This window comes from Schistocerca nitens, chromosome 9 (genome assembly GCF_023898315.1).
Source record: "Schistocerca nitens isolate TAMUIC-IGC-003100 chromosome 9, iqSchNite1.1, whole genome shotgun sequence".
Classification (NCBI taxonomy): domain Eukaryota; kingdom Metazoa; phylum Arthropoda; class Insecta; order Orthoptera; family Acrididae; genus Schistocerca; species Schistocerca nitens.
In genome coordinates, this window is record NC_064622.1 from 441,096,549 (window position 1) to 441,115,241 (window position 18,693).

Below are 18,693 nucleotides of genomic sequence, written 5' to 3' on the forward strand. Positions count from 1 at the left end.
GTTCACGTAGTTCTGCAAGAGTTGTTAACTGACGAGTCACGTCTCATCCCATCGTATCCCACACATTCTTGATTGCAGACAAGTCCGGATATCGTGCTGGCCAGGAAACTTGGTGTACTTTGAGTCTCACGGATAGTGTGTGGGCAAGCATTAAGCTGTTGGAGCAACACATCATCTTCCTGTTGCAAAAACGGCAAAAGAACGGGTCTAGCAACATTCTGGATGCACCCAGCGCTGGTTAGAGTCCCCTCCAGAAACTCTATAGTTGAACGAGAGTCCGAAGCTCGTGGTCGTGCGGTAGCGTTCTCTCTTCCCACGCCCGGGTTCCCGGGTTCGATTCCCGGCGGGGCCAGGGATTTTCTCTGCCTCGTGATGACTGGGTGTTGTGTGATGTCCTTAGGTTAGTTAGGTTTAAGTAGTTCTAAGTTCTAGGGGACTGATGACCATAGATGTTAAGTCCCATAGTGCTCAGAGCCATTTTTTTTTTTTTTTTTTTTTTTTGAACGAGAGTTGTAGCTTATAGCACCCCAGACCATAAGGCCCTGGATGGGGCCACTGTGTTCGGACGAACGCACTCTAAGAGACAGCGCTCACCAGGTCTACGTCGTACGCGCAAACGACTATCAATTGCATACAGGGAGACTCTGTTTTCATCGCTGAAGATCACGCCGAGTCATCATCCAAGTAATCTTCTGACGGCAGCGGTTGAGCCGTACACGACGACGCTGTGGCGTGGGTGGAAGTCGGGCTAGAGGTGTTCGTGCCCGTAGCCCCACTGCTAATAATCGGTTCACAACAGTTTCTGTTCACACATCTGGTCCCACAAACCCTCTTACCCGTGCTTCGGTAACTGTACGATCTAGCACTGCTGCCATTACATTACGGCGATCTCGGCGGGCATCTGTGCTACGTGGACGTCCAGAACTTCAACTAGAGATGTGATTATCTTCAAGTGACGACTGATACCGGCATTGCTGCACAGCCCACTCAGAACAGCAATTCTCTGAAAGGACCGTACCGCCACTCGGAGGTCACAATTTGACCCCTTTCACATTCGCTCATTTGTCTGTAGGAAGCGTGAGTGCGTCGCCGCCTGCTTGCTTCACACTTTTGCACTACACTCAGCCTTCTGGCTGTGGACGTTGCCCAGTAAAGGGTTCGCATAGATGGCGCTCTAGTAGCCATGCTACTACGCTACACCGATACCATTATCAGTACAGCTCCTATCGCCCAGCTGGTATATGTCGTTATCGGATCAAAATCTTCGTCTTTCCAGGTGTGCTAATTTTTTTCTGTGGCAGTGTATTTATGTAGTCTTTCAATCGGTGGCGCTTCAATACGTATCTAAAACACAGGCATATTTGAATGCAACTTTGTGTCAAAATTTCGAAACAGTTGGTGAAGAATTTTCGGTGATTTATCATTTTCTACAAACGAATATTTACATTTTTTTTAAATCTTTATTTTCAATACATTATAATTATACAATATAACCCACCACCTTAATGATTAGTGGGTCCTAAGTGATACAATGTTGTTATTTGCAGCTAATTACAGTTAAATTGTAAACTACAGACAGTGTAGACAGTACAGGTTAATGAGCAAACTTAGGATTTATGTAAAGCTATACACACTGCTACGTACTTATTAGTAATCCTAACTGCCTGCAGCGTCACAGGTGTGTCAGTGTGGATATAAACCTACTGCAATGCCTTGCTCATCGAGATAATCCCGATGAGCGTGCCCCTGACACTAGGCAGGCCAAAATTACTGGTCGCTGCAGGTTCCTATTTTGGTATCTACTTCTAAATCCTACTAACTAACCTACGTCAAGCCGGTGCTGTCATTGTCGCGAAGTTAATGTAGCCCGGTCCCCTTAGCCCTGCAAGAGGCGGATTTCAACTTGCAAGTCGACCTGTCCACGCACAGGCGGTACAGGATTAGGGTACTAGGACACGTTAAGTAGTTTATTTATTATCACGAATGTCCCTCAGATATGGTGTCAGAACTTTACGTGATATCTCGTTTGCCAGATTATTCAAGGTTTCGAAAGTCTCTTCGTGTCTCAGCAAGTCGTATGTATCGTTGTTTGATAGTTGTTGTCGTAACGTAACTGCTACATCATCGAAAAAGGGGCACTCGTAAAGCACATGGTCGGAAGTACCCTACGAAGCGCCACAGTCACACTCAGGCGTAGCCCTCTTCCCAAACCGGCATAGATATGTCGGATAGGGCGCATGACCAGTGAGAAAATGAAATAAATCCCGGGTTTTTACGAAATACCTCATGCCTAACCTTTCTTTTACATTTGGTAAGAGTCTGAAGGTCCTTCTGCCATTTCCCATGATTTCTGCCACAGTTCTTCGCCTCTTTTCCTTATCTCACCCTTGTCCCTAGCCCGAACTCCCAGAATATTTTCTATTTTCATATCATTCCCTTTCTTAGCCCAGTGCCACGTTGATTGCTCCCTAATTTTGATATCCAGAGGACAGAGCCCCATTATCACTAATAGGGCATCCCATGGAGATGTCCTGTAAGCCCCCACAGATCTTAACATGCTCCTCTGTACACTTCTCACTGTCATGGCGGGCACCACCCATGTGAGCCTGTGTGCCCAGACTTCCGAACCGTAACCCACTATTGAAGTTAGTATACTGTTATGGTACAATTTTATCAGGTGGGGTGGGGGGGGGAAGGTGAAATCTCTTGTGTCCTATGGAGGTATGGTTACTCATTACTCATTACTCATGCTCTTTAGGTTACAGATTCAAGTGCTTTCCGAAGTTCCACCTTTAATCGATGATAACTCCCAAGTAGCGTGACTCATGTCGCCTAAGAACTGGTAAGCCCCCAGTTCTCGCTGTAGGATTTCTTACTAGCTGTCCTTTCAGCAAAAGGTAGTATGACGTAGTTGGTGAAATAGTCATTTCAGTATTTCGGCACCATAGTTGCAATTTTGCGATGGCCCTTTCTATTTTCGGTTCAATGTCTTCACGGCTCCGGCCGCCAACCATCGGAAGGAGGTCATCGGCGTAGGCTATCATTTCTAGCACCTCTTCACTCTGTTGCAGGTTGTCCAGAAGTGGCTCCATGTGGATATCCCAGAATAGGGGACCTAAAACGGAACCCTGGGGACATACCTTTGTTAAGGTTTTTCCAACTTTACCGCCAGGGGATGATAGTCAGAACTCCCGACCCGCACAACAGCTCCTCAGGCAACCATATAGCGGCCCTTTACATTTTTATTTATAAAGATGGTGGTGCGTATTCGGTCATACTGGCCACATCGAAGACTGTGTTGTCAGTGCAGACACGAGAGCGGCGGCCGGTGCTGCCCGCCACCAACTGCCGCCGCCCCCGCCGCCAGCATGACGATGGACCTGAACGTGTCGTCGCGGGCGCCGCTGTGCTCTCCGCCGCTGGCGCTGGACAAGGCGTCGGCGTCGTCGCCGCCCGTGTCCGCCCCCTCGCCCGTGTCGTCGTCGGCCCCCGGCAAGCGCAGCTTCGACGTCGCCTTCCTGGTGGGGCCCGACGAGCGGCTGGAGGCGGCGCGCAGCGGCAAGCAGGCGCGGGCCGCTGACGCCCACCCCCACCCCCACCCCCAGTGCCACCCCCACCCCCAGGGGCAGGGGCAGGCGCAGCCACACGGCCAGCTGCGGGTGGTGACGGCGAGCGCGCTGCTGCGCCGGCCGCCCGCGCCGCCCTCGCCGCCCCCGCACCAGCCGCCGGCCCCGCAGCTCTACTACCACTCCGAGGACTACATCCGCAGCGCCTTCACCAAGGTCAGCACCCGCCTCGTCTACTTCTATATAACACAAATGCTTACAACTTACCGCAGCGGTGTAGGGAAAGTCGAGACGTACTGTGTGATATAGGACGCTTGCGGTATATTGTTGTAGAATTTTAGAACATGTTTCTTGCTCGCGTATCATGTCATTTCTGGAAACCCAGAATCTACTCTGTAGGAATCAACATGGATTCCGGAAACAGCGATCGTGTGAGACCCAACTCGCTTTATTCGTTCATCAGACCCAGAAAATATTAGATACAGGCTCCCAGATAGATGCCATTTTTCTTGACTTCCGGAAGGCGTTCGATAGAGTTCCGCACTGTCGCCTGATAAACAAAGTAATAGCCTACGGAATATCAGACCAGCTGCGTGGCTGGATTGAAGAGTTTTTAGCAAACTGAACACAGCATCTTGTTCTCAATGGAGAGACGTCTACGGACGTTAACGTAACCTCTGGCGTACCACAGGGGAGTGTTATGGGACCATTGCTTTTCACAACATATATAAATGACCTAGTATATAGTGTCGGAAGTTCCGTGCGGCTTTTCGCGGATGATGCTGTAGTATGCAGAGAAGTTGGAGCATTAGAAAATTGCAGCGAAATGCAGGAACATCTGCAGCGGATAGCCACTTGGTGCAGGGAGTGGCAGCTGACCTTAACATAGACAAATGTAATGTATCGCGAATACATAGAAAGAAGGATCCTTTATTGTATGGTTATATGATAGCGGAACAAACACTGGTAGCAGTCACTTCTGTAAAATATCTGGGAGTATGCGTGCGGAACGATTTGAAGTGGAATGATCATATAGAATTAATTGTTGGTAAGGCGAGTTCCAGGTTGAGATTCATTGGGAGAGTCCTTAGAAAATGTAGTCCATCAACAAAGGAGGGCCGGCCGCGGTGGTCTCGCGGTTCTAGGCGCGCAGTCCGGAGCCGTGCGACTGCTACGGTCGCAGGTTCGAATCCTGCCTCGGGCATGGATGTGTGTGATGTCCTTAGGTTAGTTAGGTTTAAGTAGTTCTAAGTTCTAGGGGACTAATGACCACAGCAGTTGAGTCCCATAGTGCTTAGAGCCATTTGAACCATTTGAACAAAGGAGGTGGCTTACAAAACACTCGTTCGACCTATACTTGAGTATTGCTCATCAGTGTGGGATCCGTACCAGGTCGGGTTGACATAGGAGATAGAGAAGATCCAATGAAGAGCGGCGCGTTTCGTCACACGGTTATTTGGTAAGCGTGATAGCGTTACGGAGATGTTTAGCAAACTCAAGTGGCAGACTCTGCAAGAGAGGCGTTCTGCATCGCGGTGTAGCTTGCTGTCCAGGTTTCGAGATGGTGCGTTTCTGGGTGAGGTGTCGAATATATTGCTTCCCCCTACTTATACCTCCCGAGGAGATCAAGAATGTAAAATTAGAGAGATTCGAGCGCGCACGGAGGCTTTCCGGCAGTCGTTCTTCCCGCGAACCATACGCGACTGGAACAGGAAAGGGAGGTAATGGCAGTGGCCCGTAAAGGGCCCTCCACTACACACCGTGAGGTGGCTTGCGGAGTATAAATGTAGATGTAGACGTAGATATTAAGCTGAGAAACAGCCTCAGATTGATGTGATCGAAGTCTTTCGCTGCGGCACTGTTATATAAGACATTCTCGGACTTCTTGCTGCGTCAGTTCAGTGTTAAACCTCGAGCTTTCGACAATTTCCACCATCGTCAACATCAGGAGCAACTGACTGTCAAAATCGCTGCTGTTGCGGCCTTATATAGCCCAACGACGGCTTTTGATTGGTCGGTAATTACGTAATGCTGTCTCAGATAGTGTCAACGTTTGCGCTGGTGACGCCACCGCTCCCGCCGTAGCGTAAACATTGCGGCGAATATTTCTGGCTCTTCTCTGCATCGACAGCTCGCTTGGTGCACGGAGAGCTGTCGATGCAGACAATTGCTAGAGATCTTCGCCGCAATGTTTGCCCGGAAAGCAGGGCGTTAGACCGCACAGGCGGGCCATCTTAACCCTTACATTCATTGTAAGAAATGCAGACGAAACGATTTATTTGTTTATTTTATGCTATTAATATTTCACAATATTGTGAGGCGTAATTTACGCGCCGGCCGCGGTAGTCTAGCGGTTCTACGCGCGCAGTCCGAAACCGCGCGACTGCTACGGTCGCAGGTTCGAATCCTGCCTCGGGCATGGATGTGTGTGATGTCCTTAGGTTAGTTAGGTTTAAGTAGTTCTAAGTTCTAGGGGACTGATGACCACAGATGTTAAGTCCCATAGTGCTCAGAACCATTTTTTGTAATTTACGCAACCGTCATTTATTACATTTTGTAAGTGCAAGAACAAGGGATTCTTAACATTCAAGAAGGAATTGAACCACAACCTTGCGCAGCGCACACGGCTTGATAGTCCACAAGTGTCTTATATCAAGTCTCTACCAACTTCTTCGCGTCGATTTCATGTATACCGCTGTGGTACGCTCTAAACACTGTTTACATCCTGCACACTTCGGAAGCCAATCAACAACTCCTGGTCTAGTGACTACCTTTGCTTCCCCTGGAGCAAGGGGTCCCGGGTTCGATTCCCGGCCGGTTAGGCGATTTTCTCCGCCCGGGACTGGGTGTTTGTGTTGTCCTCATCATTTCATCATCCTTCGGGAAGAGAGGTGTCACTGGAGTGTCAGAAGATTGGGAAGCTGTACGGACGCTGATAACCAAGTTGTTGAGCGCCCCACAAACGAAATATCATCATCATCACCCGTAAGCCACATTACAGTTGATATGAAAAACAACGTGAGCACGAAGCCAGTATCGAGGGTTGCGTGGATTGAAAATCAAAGGGCTGCCGTTTTGTCAGTGCCGCACCGGTCTGCTTTCCTCGCGCTGCTCTTTTGCAAGTAAGACGTGTCCGCGGTCACTTTCTATTCGTCGGTTCGTTCCCTCTTAGTAAAGCGTGCAGGAGTGTAAGGCCGCGACGTAGAGCGGAAGTTGAGTGCACTATCTTGCAGTTGTATTGTAGCCGACTCTTGGTATCAGATGACCTCTGACGGAGGTGTGTTTTGGGAGACTGTGGAGAGTGTAAGACGGAAATTGAGGCACGCAGTGTATACCACATCAGATTTACTCTACAAGAGGAAAGTGTGAAGCCTGGAAAAAGTTCGATGCTAAGCCCACTGGAAGGTACATCACAGAGCAGAATGTTTGTAGCCTATTCTGTAATAAATTCGCATCAACATTCATTGTTAACCGATCCGTCAGTCCATTGCTGAACAACAATTATGCGTGATATTTGTCTGTGTACCGCGTACTCGCCGCACTCTCTACGCTGGATTAGTCCGCCTGTGCAGACTCAAGCGACGAGTCTTAAGTTAAAACGGTCGGCGGCGGAGAGACAAGCCGAGTCTCCGGTCGTACGGAGACGGCGAGTACCGAAACGACGTCATAGCACCAGCTTAAGAATTTAGAGCGAGTACGTGGAGCTCATTTATAATCTCTATTTTACAATGTATGACTGAGGATACATCACACCGGAATTATCCATTCTATTTCCAAATCCGTTCGCGTACGGCTGTTCAAAATGTTCAAATGTGTGTGAATTACTAAGGGACCAAACTGCTGAGGTCATCGCTCCCTAGTCTTACACTCTAAATAAACTAAGTTATGCTAAGAACAACACACACACCCATACCCGAGGGAGGACTCGAAACTCCGGCGGGAGGGGTCGCGCAGTCGGTGACATGGCGCCTCTAACCGGGCGGCCACTCCGCGCGGCTGAAAACGACTGTCTGCGTGGCTCTGTACGCACCTGAATGCGGGCAAGATTATAGTCTCTCGGTCTTCCTCGAATACGGCTTCTCTAAATTTACCCAACAGTGTTTAGCAAGAACTGCGTCCAAGGATTCCCACGTAAGTTCCCCGAGTATTTCTGTTGCAGTTTCGTAAGGGCTGTGCCGGTGTGTTAAGATACTAGCAGCGCCTCTCCGATTTTGGCAGAGACCCCTTGCTCTCCCTGCTCGGCAAGGATTTCAAACAATGCAACAATATCGGTCGCCATTAACGCGTTATGTGTCATTTACTTTACAGATGCACTATGTTTCCGCAGATCCCTTCCAAAAAAAATTAAGTGTTCCATTTGCCTTCCTTAATGCTGATTTTACGTGATCATCCCATTTCATATCCCTTCTTAGTATCACTTCCAAACAGTTGTATGATTCAGCGTCTTCAAGATCTTATAAAAAGATATTATTTGAATATTTGTCCTGTCATGTACACATTTCGAAGCTACTCCGCATGATGGAATCTTTTGTCTTACAGTGTCGAAAAATCTACGAAGACGCTTGGCCACTACAGGATCGAGTTGCTAGTGGTTCTTCACCTCTGTTTCCTGTAGAATTAAGCTACGACAATCTCCCTACAGCACGGGTCCGAATTCTCCGGTTTGTGCGTTAAACGACTACAGTGCAGAGACTTTTGGAAAAATAAATAAAAATCTTACCTGAAGTGTCCTGTTACAGAAAATGTGATGAAAGGTATCCGAACAGACACTACTTTACATGAATACGGGGCGTGTCGATCCTCCGCCTTTATAGCGGCCTGAAATCTGCTGCGGACACTTTCAGCTATGTGTCAACGACTGTGAAGAAGTGACAGCCCATTCTTTCCCAAGAGCCGAAACCAGGAAAGGTAGTCATGTTGGACGCTGTCATCTGGAGAGAAGTCAACGTTCTAACTCACCCCAATGGTGTTCCATTGGGCTCAAATTGGAACTCTGGGCAGGCCAGTTGATTTCTGGAATGTCATTTCCCACAAACTAATGCCTCACAGACGCTCCTTAATGACAGGGCACATTCTCATGCTGATACAGTCATGTTCTCCGAACTTTTCTTCTACTGCATGCAATACACAATGCTGCAGTGTGTGCTCTTATCCTTCTGCGTTTGCCGTTTTTCTAAACGTAATAACAGGACCACACCCTAAACAGGACAATTACGCCCACACCACCTCCTCCGTACTTCTTTGCAGGCGCAACAACAGCGTGTCAGGGAACGTTCTCTAGGCATTAGCCAAATCCGAACCCTTCCACCGTGTTTGCAGAGAGTATAGAGTGATTCATGGCTCCAAGACACTCGTTTCCAGTCATCCAGTGTCCAGTGGCCTCCCTCTTTACACACCTCATGCGAAGCCTAGTACTGACCACAGAATGTAAAGGTTACACAGAGTTGCTTGACCGTCGTAGCCCATTATTTCTAAGTCCATACGCACAATCATTGTGCTTGGTGGACTGTTCATAGCACTTCTGACCTCGCGAGAGATTCCTTCCGCTGATTTCATGAGAAATTTTACCCCCACCGTCCGCAGCGCTCGACGGTATCTACCCGTTAGTACATGAGCTCTGCCTGGTCTTGGTTTAGGTACGGTTGTTCATCCCGTTTCCACTTCACAATCACATCACCAACAGTCGACTTTGGTACCTTTAGAACTGTGGAAATGTCCCTGAAGGATTGTAACTCGGATGAAGACCAATGCATACATAGTCAACGTTCGAAGTCACTGATTTCTAACCGAGCCATTCTGCTGATATTTCTTGCCTACTTACAACACTACCTTTTATTGTGGATTTTGCGACTGCCTGCGGAACCGTTATTGTAACCACGTTTGCACCTCTTCGTCGGAAGCAAATCGACGGTCACGAAAGTCTCTCGTCAGGGCACAAAATGGTCTCCGTGAATGCTAACAACAAATAACAACATGAGTAGATAGCAAAATTATTCCACAACCAGGAAAAGTAGAAAATGGAAAACTACAATGCGTTAGAGCAGCCACTGGCACGGTTATCGACAGAGTCCGTGGATGAGACTGATGGAATGCCGTGAAGCAGAATGGTGCTGAAATCTTGGTTATGGTGAACCGAATAGCGTGGCGTCGTGGTATCAACGTTAGCGAAGTCGAAGGCGAGACTGCCTGGACCTTATTTTAGCAGCCGGCCGGAGTGGCCGAGCGGTTCTAGGCACTTCAGTCTGGAACCGCGCGACCGCTATGGTCGCAGGTTCGAACCCTGCGTCGGTAATGGATGTGTGTGATGTCCTTAGGTTAGTTAATTTTAAGTAGTTCTAAGTTCTAGGGTAATGACCTTAGCAGTTAAGTCCCATAAATTTCACACACATTTGAACATTTTTTTCTGGGTAGGATTACTCATTGATGTGAACAATCCGGAGACAGAAAGTCGACGAAAGCGATCGAAAGGTAGCGGTTTTTAAGAGCAGAGGGGGAAAAATGGGCCAAGGCAAGCGACAAGGAGAAAAACCTCTGCGACAGGACGGGTAGAGAGGGCAGTAGAGGCTTGCTAGCTGCGACGCTGCTTGTATGGTGAGGTGCGGTGCCGTATTGGAGCTATTTAACGTAGGTTACCGCGGAGGCAGCCTTCACTATCCAATTCGCCAGCACTGCTGGCCGTGGGATGTCTGACATAAGACCTGGAGAAATCATATGGGGAGAGATCGGGACTCTGTGGACGCTGTGTAAGGGCAGCGTAGTTGAAACAACCTTGGCATTATGCGCGGCCACTCAGAATGGTGGCTCCGCAGCAACTGCGAACATTTTTCCATTAGGGGCATTGACCGACTTGCCTCAAAATGCAATAGCTGTGTTAACAGTTATGCCGATTACTTTTGAAATAATAAACAGTTTATTTCTTTTTTACTCTAATTTTTACTCGAGTGCACTTTGTATATTGAGATACAAGCTGTCACACGAGGCGTCCGACGCTGCGTGCCTTGAGCCGTGTTCCCCGGCCCCCCGCAGGTGGTGACGAGCAGCGGCGGCGGCCGCGACCCGCTCCCCCTGCCGCTGTCGCTGCCGCTGTCGCTGTCGCCCGCCTCCTCGCTCTCGCTGTCTCCGGACCCGCCGCCGGTGCCCGCCTCCGCCGCCGCGGCGCCCTACCACAGCCCCGGGCCCGGCCACGCCGCCTCCGCCTCCGCCACGCCCGAGTCGCCGCCCCCGCCGCCCAAGCTGGGCCCTCTCCCGCTGGCGCTGCCGCTGCCGCCGCTGCTGCCGCCCTCGGTGGCCGTCTCTTCCGCCTCCGCCGCCCTCAAACCGCCGCCCCCGTCTGCAGCCGGCGCCTCCTTCCTGCAGCCACCGCACTCCAGGCACCACGACGTCACCAACGGCGGTGCCGGCGTCACCGTACACGCCAAGGTAAGCAACTTTTTACAGCTACTTTCCATTTCACACAAGACCGTCCTCACGTGCGGGATTCAGGTTGGTAAAAGACAGAAACGTCGTTCACTGATAAATACCATCTACGTCACTTCCCCATTTCCCTTTCTCAACGGCAATCGCCCAAGGCGGTGGGAGGGGGGGGGGGGGTAAGGGGGCGTGAGAATGTATACCCGTTTGTAGCAAGCGGCTGTTTGTTCTCCGTGCTGATACAATGGGGATCGCGGTGGCTGTAATTTCTGTGCCAACCGCCCACCAGTTCGTCAAGGCAACCGTGATGATCCTTCTGTCCAGGCGCTCGTCAGCGCGACGAGATGGCAGTGGAGGGGTGCGCCTGCAGTGGGGACCCTCTGCCTGCCATCGTCTCCACCGCCGATGGATCACCGGCACAACATGACCCACGTGAGTTCCAACCCACACCCAGCCTCCCGCAGTCTCTCTGTTCGCCCACTCTAAAAAGTCACTTCATTTCACAACAGGTTTTTTTGTTGTCACCTTACTAGCGGTGGATACGTGTTCTGTGGCATATACATTAGAGACGTTGATGTCCATGGACGCCCAGCATAATTTGAAAGGTTAATTAATGGGCTTCATAAGATACGGTCAAAAGAAATCCAGTGTGTCCCCTATACACCGCATATTCTACGGTGCGAATCTTGTTCAAACTGGATGTTCGCTTTGCGTTTTTCAGAAGATTATTATACAGAGTAGTTAAAAGTAGCCAGATAACACGCTTGGAGCAGAGCACGGGACGTCAAATCGACAAAATTTTCCGAATAACCATTAGTCGCTAAAGATACCGTTGTGTAGCTACGGGCCCTACCTTTCCGGATTTTGTTTCCAGGTTTTTTTTCACTTTGTGTGCATGCCCTGAAAATGGTACGAGATGGGTTAAACACGGAGCGCAGGTTCAAAACACGGGTAGAAAAAAGTTTGTTGAAACTTTTAGAAAGCTTTCTGTAATTGGAGGACAGCGATCGGTATAGAATGCTAAAAATGAAATAAAAACGTTCTCGATCGCGTTTTCAAATTTGTTATATGTTAGCCGCCGGTTTCGGCCCTTTCCTCAGACCATCTTCAGGCTTTTCAGGGCCATTATGGCTGCTGGTGGCGGCAGACGGAGCGAGAACTGTAATAAGGTTGTGACAACCTTACTACCACGGATCTCGCTTCGTCTGCCACCGCCAGCAGCCGTAATGCCGGGTAAAAGCCTGAAGATGGTGTGAGGAAAGGGCCGAAACCGGTTACTAACGAATAAAAAAAATCTGAAAACGCGATCGAGACTAAACAGTTTTGACTTTTACAAAAAAGTGAGTAAATTTATCGTGATAGACTCTGGCATTTTTACGTAAGAATTTACTGGTTACGAAGACAATGACGAGGGTGTATTTAGATAGGATAATCGCTGTTCAATTTTTGGATCAATTTGGTTCAAATATCAAGCCTAACCCAATAACGGGCACTGTCGAGAGCCGGTTTTATTACCGAAGCGAGCAAATAAGCCTGCTTCTTGAAGTCTCAGAGATACCCGCAATACCAAACTGTGGCGACAGTTGATAAACTTGAAATAAAAAGTACGAGGGAATAGTCATGAAGTTTTATCACTTCCAAAAAGAAAAATAGCCTAATTATTCTCTGTTTGTTTGCAGACATTTGTCTGTATTACTCGTATACAATGAAGGTAAGCCGCTTTGAATACTGGCGGTGGAAAATTTCGACTGCCAGTACTGCGACAGCAAGTCGAGGAGAGGCGGTGACGTAAAGTTCCTGATCGCCAGTCTTTGCGCCAAGGAGATCCAACGGCATTTTAAGCAATACACTTTTACCGTACATATTTACGAAAAATTGTACCATCGTTTCAGGATCACTTGAAAAGATAAAACTACCGAAACGAGTTCGTCGTTGAGAGACACTTAACTAATAAAGTGTCAATAAGAAAAGCAGCAAAAACTTTGAAAAATTTAAGTAACATCAAATATTATGTAAGTCTGCAGGCTTTCGTGGCCGTTGTCACTGAAATTAAAATCTTCTGGGTTGTTAGGCCGCGTCATGTTTCTTCTAAAATGTTCGACGGTTCGAGTCCTCTGCTGGGATCTTCCTCAGGATCTTTTGGTGTCCACTACTGCTAGAACACTGCTAGAACAGTGTTCTAGCAGTAGTGGACACCAAAAGATCCTGACGAAGATCCCATAGGAGGGGTCGAAACGTCGAACATTTTAGAAGAAGCATGACGCGGCCTAACAACCCAGAAGATTTTAACTTCAACATCAAATATTGCTTCAACCTCTGTATTCTTCTGTTACGGCACCTAATGGATTAGATGAAAAATCTGTTACGTGGCAGGTACTTCCAGAATGATGATGAGGTGATTTTCGTGGTGGAACGTCCCTGAATAGCCAGATTGCGGACTTGTACAATCTAGGTATCCGCCAAGTCATCCATCGTTGGGGAAACGTGTCGCATTGAAGAGAAACTATGTAGACGAGGGCTAGTATCACCACCACCTTTGTGGTCGTAGCGTGATCTTTTTCAGGCGATAATTACAACTTTATGACTACTGCGCGTATATGCCGCGATGTTCTACATCTACATTCATCTAGATTTCTACTCCGCAAGCCACCCAACGGTGTGTGGCGGAGGGCACTTTACGTGCCACTGTCATTACCTCCCTTTCCTGTTCCACTCGCGTATGGTTCGCGGGAAGAACGACTGCCGGAAAGCCTCCGTGCGCGCTCGAATCTCTCTAATTTTACATTCGTGATCTCCTCGGGAGGTATAAGTAGGGGGAAGCAATATATTCGATACTGCATCCAGAAACGCACGCTCTCGAAACCTGGACAGCAAGCTACACCGCGATGCAGAGCGACTCTCTTGCAGAGTCTGCCACTTGAGTTTACTCAACATCTCCGTAACGCTATCACGCTTACCAAAAAACCCTGTGACGAAACGCGCCGCTCTCCTTTGGATCTTCTGTATCTCCTCTATCAAACCGACCTGGTACAGATCCCACACTGATGAGCAATATCAAGTATAGGTGTTTTGCAAGCCACCTCCTTTGTTGATGGACTACATTTTCTAAGCACTCTCCCAATGAATCTCAACCTGGCACCCGACTTACCAACAATTATTTTTATATGATCATTCCACTTCAAATCGTTCCGTACGCATACTCCCAGATATTTTACAGAATTAACTGCTACCAGTGTTTGCTCCGCTACCATATAATCATACAATAAAGGATCTTTCTTTCTGTGTATTCGCAATACATTACATTTGTCTATGTTAAGGTCAGCTGCCACTCCCTGCACCAAGTGGCTATCCGCTGCAGATGTTCCTGCATTTCGCTGCAATTTTCTAATGCTCCAACTTCTCTGCATACTACAGCATCATCTGCGAAAAGCCGCATGGAACTTCCGACACTATATACTAGGTCATTTATATATGTTGTGAAAAGCAATGGTCCCATAACACTCCCCTGTGGTACGCCAGAGGTTACTTTAACGTCTGTAGACGTCTCTCCATTGAGAACAACATGCTGTGTTCAGTTTGCTAAAAACTCTTCAATCCAGCCACACAACTGGTCTGATATTCCGTACGCTATTACTTTGTTTATCAGGCGACAGTGCGGAACTGTATCGAACGGCTTCCGGAAGTCAAGAAAAATGGCATCTATCTGGGAGCCTGTATCTAATATTTTCTGGGTCTGATTAACAAATAAAGCGAGTTGGGTCTCACACGATCGCTGTTTCCGGAATCCATGTTGATTCCTACAGAGTAGATTCTGGGTTTCCAGAAATGACGTGACACGCGAGCAAAAAACATGTTCTAAAATTCTACAACAGATCGACGCCAGACATATAGGCCTATAGTTTTGCGCATCTGCTCGACGACCCTTCTTGAAAACTGGGACTACCTGTGCTCTTTTCCAATCATTTGGAACCTTCCGTTCCTCTAGAGACTTGCGGTACACGGCTGTTAGAAGGGGGGCAAATTCTTTCGCGTACTCTGTGTAGAATCGAATTGCTACCCCGTCAGGTCCAGTGGATTTTCCTCTGTTATTTCAGTTGGTTTTCTATTCCTTGGACACTTATTTCGATGTCATTTTTTCGTTCGTGCGAGTATTTAGAGAAGGAAAAGATGTTAATGAAAGTAGAGTTGCAAATGTTCCCCAGTCCCGCCTGTAGTGAACTCGTGGTGGACGGCACGTGCAGCGAGATGTTGCGGTTGTGCCGCAGGGCTCTGGGGGCAGCGAGCTGCTGCTGAAGGCGGCGGTGCCGTCTCTGGGGGCGGGCATGGGCCCGCGGCTCTACCCCGGCGGCGTGTCTGGCCACGAGGCGTACCTGCCGGCGCTGTGCTACCCGCCGTTCGCCGACCTGCTGGTGCCCCGCGCCGCCTCCGCCGCCGCCGCCGCCGCCGCCCCCACCGCCCCCGGGGCCTGCGCGCCCCCGGTGCCCTCCGCCCCCGGCTCCGGCGCCACGGCGGCGCCCCTGCCGCCGGCCACCGCCGCCGCCGCCGCAGCCGCCTCCCTGCTCGGGGTTAGTCGCTTGGTACTGACTTCTCCAGTTATCACTTGGTCTGACTGGAACACTACTTATTTCCTTTACTTCTCCATCTTCTCTATCTAAACGATGTCTCAGATACTTAAGATCAATATTATCCGGATGGTAGAGGATAATGAACGAACGTAATAAAGCAAACAACGTAGAGCATGAACTATTTGGGCCATCGTAAAACTACAGAGGCTCCCCCTCAGCAACATGGAGTTCTATTTTCTAACATATTAGTTTACTTGAATATAGTATTTGCATGTAACGCCTAGAGAAATTTCATTTCACTAATTTAAGGACGAAGAGATCTATGTAGGCTGGTTTTTCAACCATATCTCATCAACATAATGATCATCACTAAAGATGTTAAAATTACAAGTCACAGTTGACACTTATTAGTTTTATTCACGTAATAAGGAAAAAAATATTGTTTCTATGTAAGAATCTACTCCACCATTAAACAATAATAAACATAGTAACATGGGTAATAAACTTGTGGCTTTGACTTGGCGCCTTGAGTTTGGGAAACTGCCAACAGAATAGGAACAGGTTTTGCCAGAAGCATGGATTTACTGCGTCGGGAAATCTGCCTGCACCTATGTGACTGTGGAGCAGAGTGGCTGACAATCTTCCACATTACTCAGGATTGCCGAAAACGTGACTGTCGAGGTGATCTGGTGCACCCGCTCAGATTATTCCCACCTGTGACAGAATGGATTAAACAATTAGATATTAATATACAGGGTGGTTCCGCGATTATTGGACAAACTGTACAAGGTGGCAGCCAGTAAGGAATATTTTAGGTAATTGCTCATCATCATCATCATCATCATCATTTAAGACTGATTGTGCCTTTCAGCGTTCAGTCTGGAGCATAGCCCCCCTTATAAAATTCCTCCATGATCCCCTATTCAGTGCTAACATTGGTGCCTCTTCTGAAGTTAAACCTATTACTTCAAAATCATTCTTAACCGAATCTAGGTACCTTCTCCTTGGTCTGCCCCGACTCCTCCTACCCTCTACTGCTGAACCCATGAGTCTCTTGGGTAACCTTGCTTCTCCCATGCGTGTAACATGACCCCACCATCTAAGCCTGTTCGCCCTGACTGCTACATCTATAGAGTTCATTCCCAGTTTTTCATTGATTTCCTCATTGTGGACACCCTCCTGCCATTGTTCCCATCTACTAGTACCTGCAATCATCCTAGCTACTTTCATATCCGTAACCTCAACCTTATTGACAAGGTAACCTGAATCCACCCAGCTTTCGCTCCCATACAACAAAGTTGGTCGAAAGATTGAACGGTGCACAGATAACTTAGTCTTGGTACTGACTTCCTTCTTGCAGAAGAGAGTAGATCGTAGCTGAGCGCTCACTGCATTAGCCTTGCTACACCTCGCTTCCAGTTCTTTCACTATGTTGCCATCCTGTGAGAATATGCATCCTAAGTACTTGAAACCGTCCACCTGTTCTAACTTTGTTCCTCCTATTTGGCACTCAATCCGTTTATATTTCTTTCCCACTGACATTACTTTCGTTTTGGAGATGCTAATCTTCATACCATAGTCCTTACATTTCTGATCTAGCTCTGAAATATTACTCTGCAAACTTTCAATCGAATTTGCCATCACAACTAAGTCATCCGCATATGCAAGACTGCTTATTTTGTGTTCACATATCGTAATCTCACCCAGCCAGTCTATTGTTTTCAACATATGATCCATAAATAATATGAACAACAGTGGAGACAGGTTGCAGCCTTGTCTTACCCCTGAAACTACTCTGAACCATGAACTCAGTTTACCGTCAACTCTAACTGCTGCCTGACTATCCATGTAAAGACCTTTAATTGCTTGCAAAAGTTTGCCTCCTATTCCATAATCTCGTAGAACAGACAATAACTTCCTCCTAGGAACCCGGTCATATGCCTTTTCTAGATCTATAAAGCATAGATACAATTCCCTGTTCCACTCATAACACTTCTCTATTATTTGTCTTAAGCTAAAGATCTGGTCCTGACAACCTCTAAGAGGCCTAAACCCACACTGATTTTCATCCAATTGCTCCTCAACCAATACTCGCACTTTCCTTTCAACAATACCTGAGAAGATTTTACCCACAACGCTGATTAAAGAGATACCTCTGTAGTTGTTACAAACTTTACTGTTTCCATGTTTAAAGATTGGTGTGATTACTGCTTTTGTCCAGTCTGATGGAACCTGTCCCGACTCCCAGGCCATTTCAATTATCCTGTGTAGCCATTTAAGACCTGACATTCCACTGTATTTGATGAGTTCCGACTTAATTTCATCCACCCCAGCTGCTTTATTGCATTGCAATCTATTGACCATTTTCTCCACTTCCTCAAACGTGATCCTATTTCCATCATCATTCCTATCCCATTCTACCTCAAAATCTGAAACATTACTGATCGTATTTTCACCTACATTGAGCAACTCTTCAAAATATTCCCTCCATCTGCCCAAGGCATCCACAGGATTCACCAGCAGTTTTCCTGACCTGTCCAAAATACTTGTCATTTCCTTCTTACCTCCCTTTCGAAGACTGCTAATTACACTCCAGAATGGTTTTCCAGCAGCTTGACCCAATGTCTCCAACCTGTTTCCAAAGTCTTCCCAAGATTTCTTCTTGGATGCTGCAATTATCTGTTTGGCTTTGTTTCTTTCTTCAACATAACTTTCTCTGTCTACCTGAGTTCTAGTATGTAGCTATTTTTGATACGCCTTCTTTTTCCTTTTACAGGCTGCCTTGACTGTGTCATTCCACCAAGCTGTTTGCTTCCTCCTACTTTTACACACTACTGTTCCAAGACATTCTTTAGCCACTTCTAGTACTGTGGCCCTGTACCTTGTCCATTCCTTTTCCAATGACTGTAATTGACTACATTCAACTAACTGGTACCTTTCTGAGATCGCTGTTATGTACTTGTGCCTGATTTCCTTATCCTGAAGTTTCTCCACTCTTATCCTCCTACATATGGACCTGACCTCCTGCACTTTCGGCCTCACAATCCCCATTTCACTACAGATTAAATAATGATCAGTGTCATCAAAGAATCCCCTGAATACACGTGTGTCCCTCACAGCCTTCCTGAATTCCTGATCTGTTATTATATAGT

At 47.7% G+C, this 18,693-nt stretch overlaps 1 protein-coding gene across 1 annotated transcript in view; it reads left to right on the forward strand.

Moving 5' to 3' along the window:
- The first annotated feature begins 3,254 nt into the window (after nucleotides 1-3,254).
- LOC126204304 (uncharacterized) overlaps nucleotides 3,255-18,693 on the forward strand; it is a 44,237-nt gene continuing 28,798 nt past the window's right edge. The window contains exons 1-3 of the mRNA XM_049938690.1: nucleotides 3,255-3,782; nucleotides 10,593-10,985; nucleotides 15,242-15,385. Of these exons, the coding sequence (XP_049794647.1) occupies nucleotides 3,255-3,782; nucleotides 10,593-10,985; nucleotides 15,242-15,385 (1,065 nt within the window). The remainder of the gene's footprint in view (nucleotides 3,783-10,592; nucleotides 10,986-15,241; nucleotides 15,386-18,693) is intronic.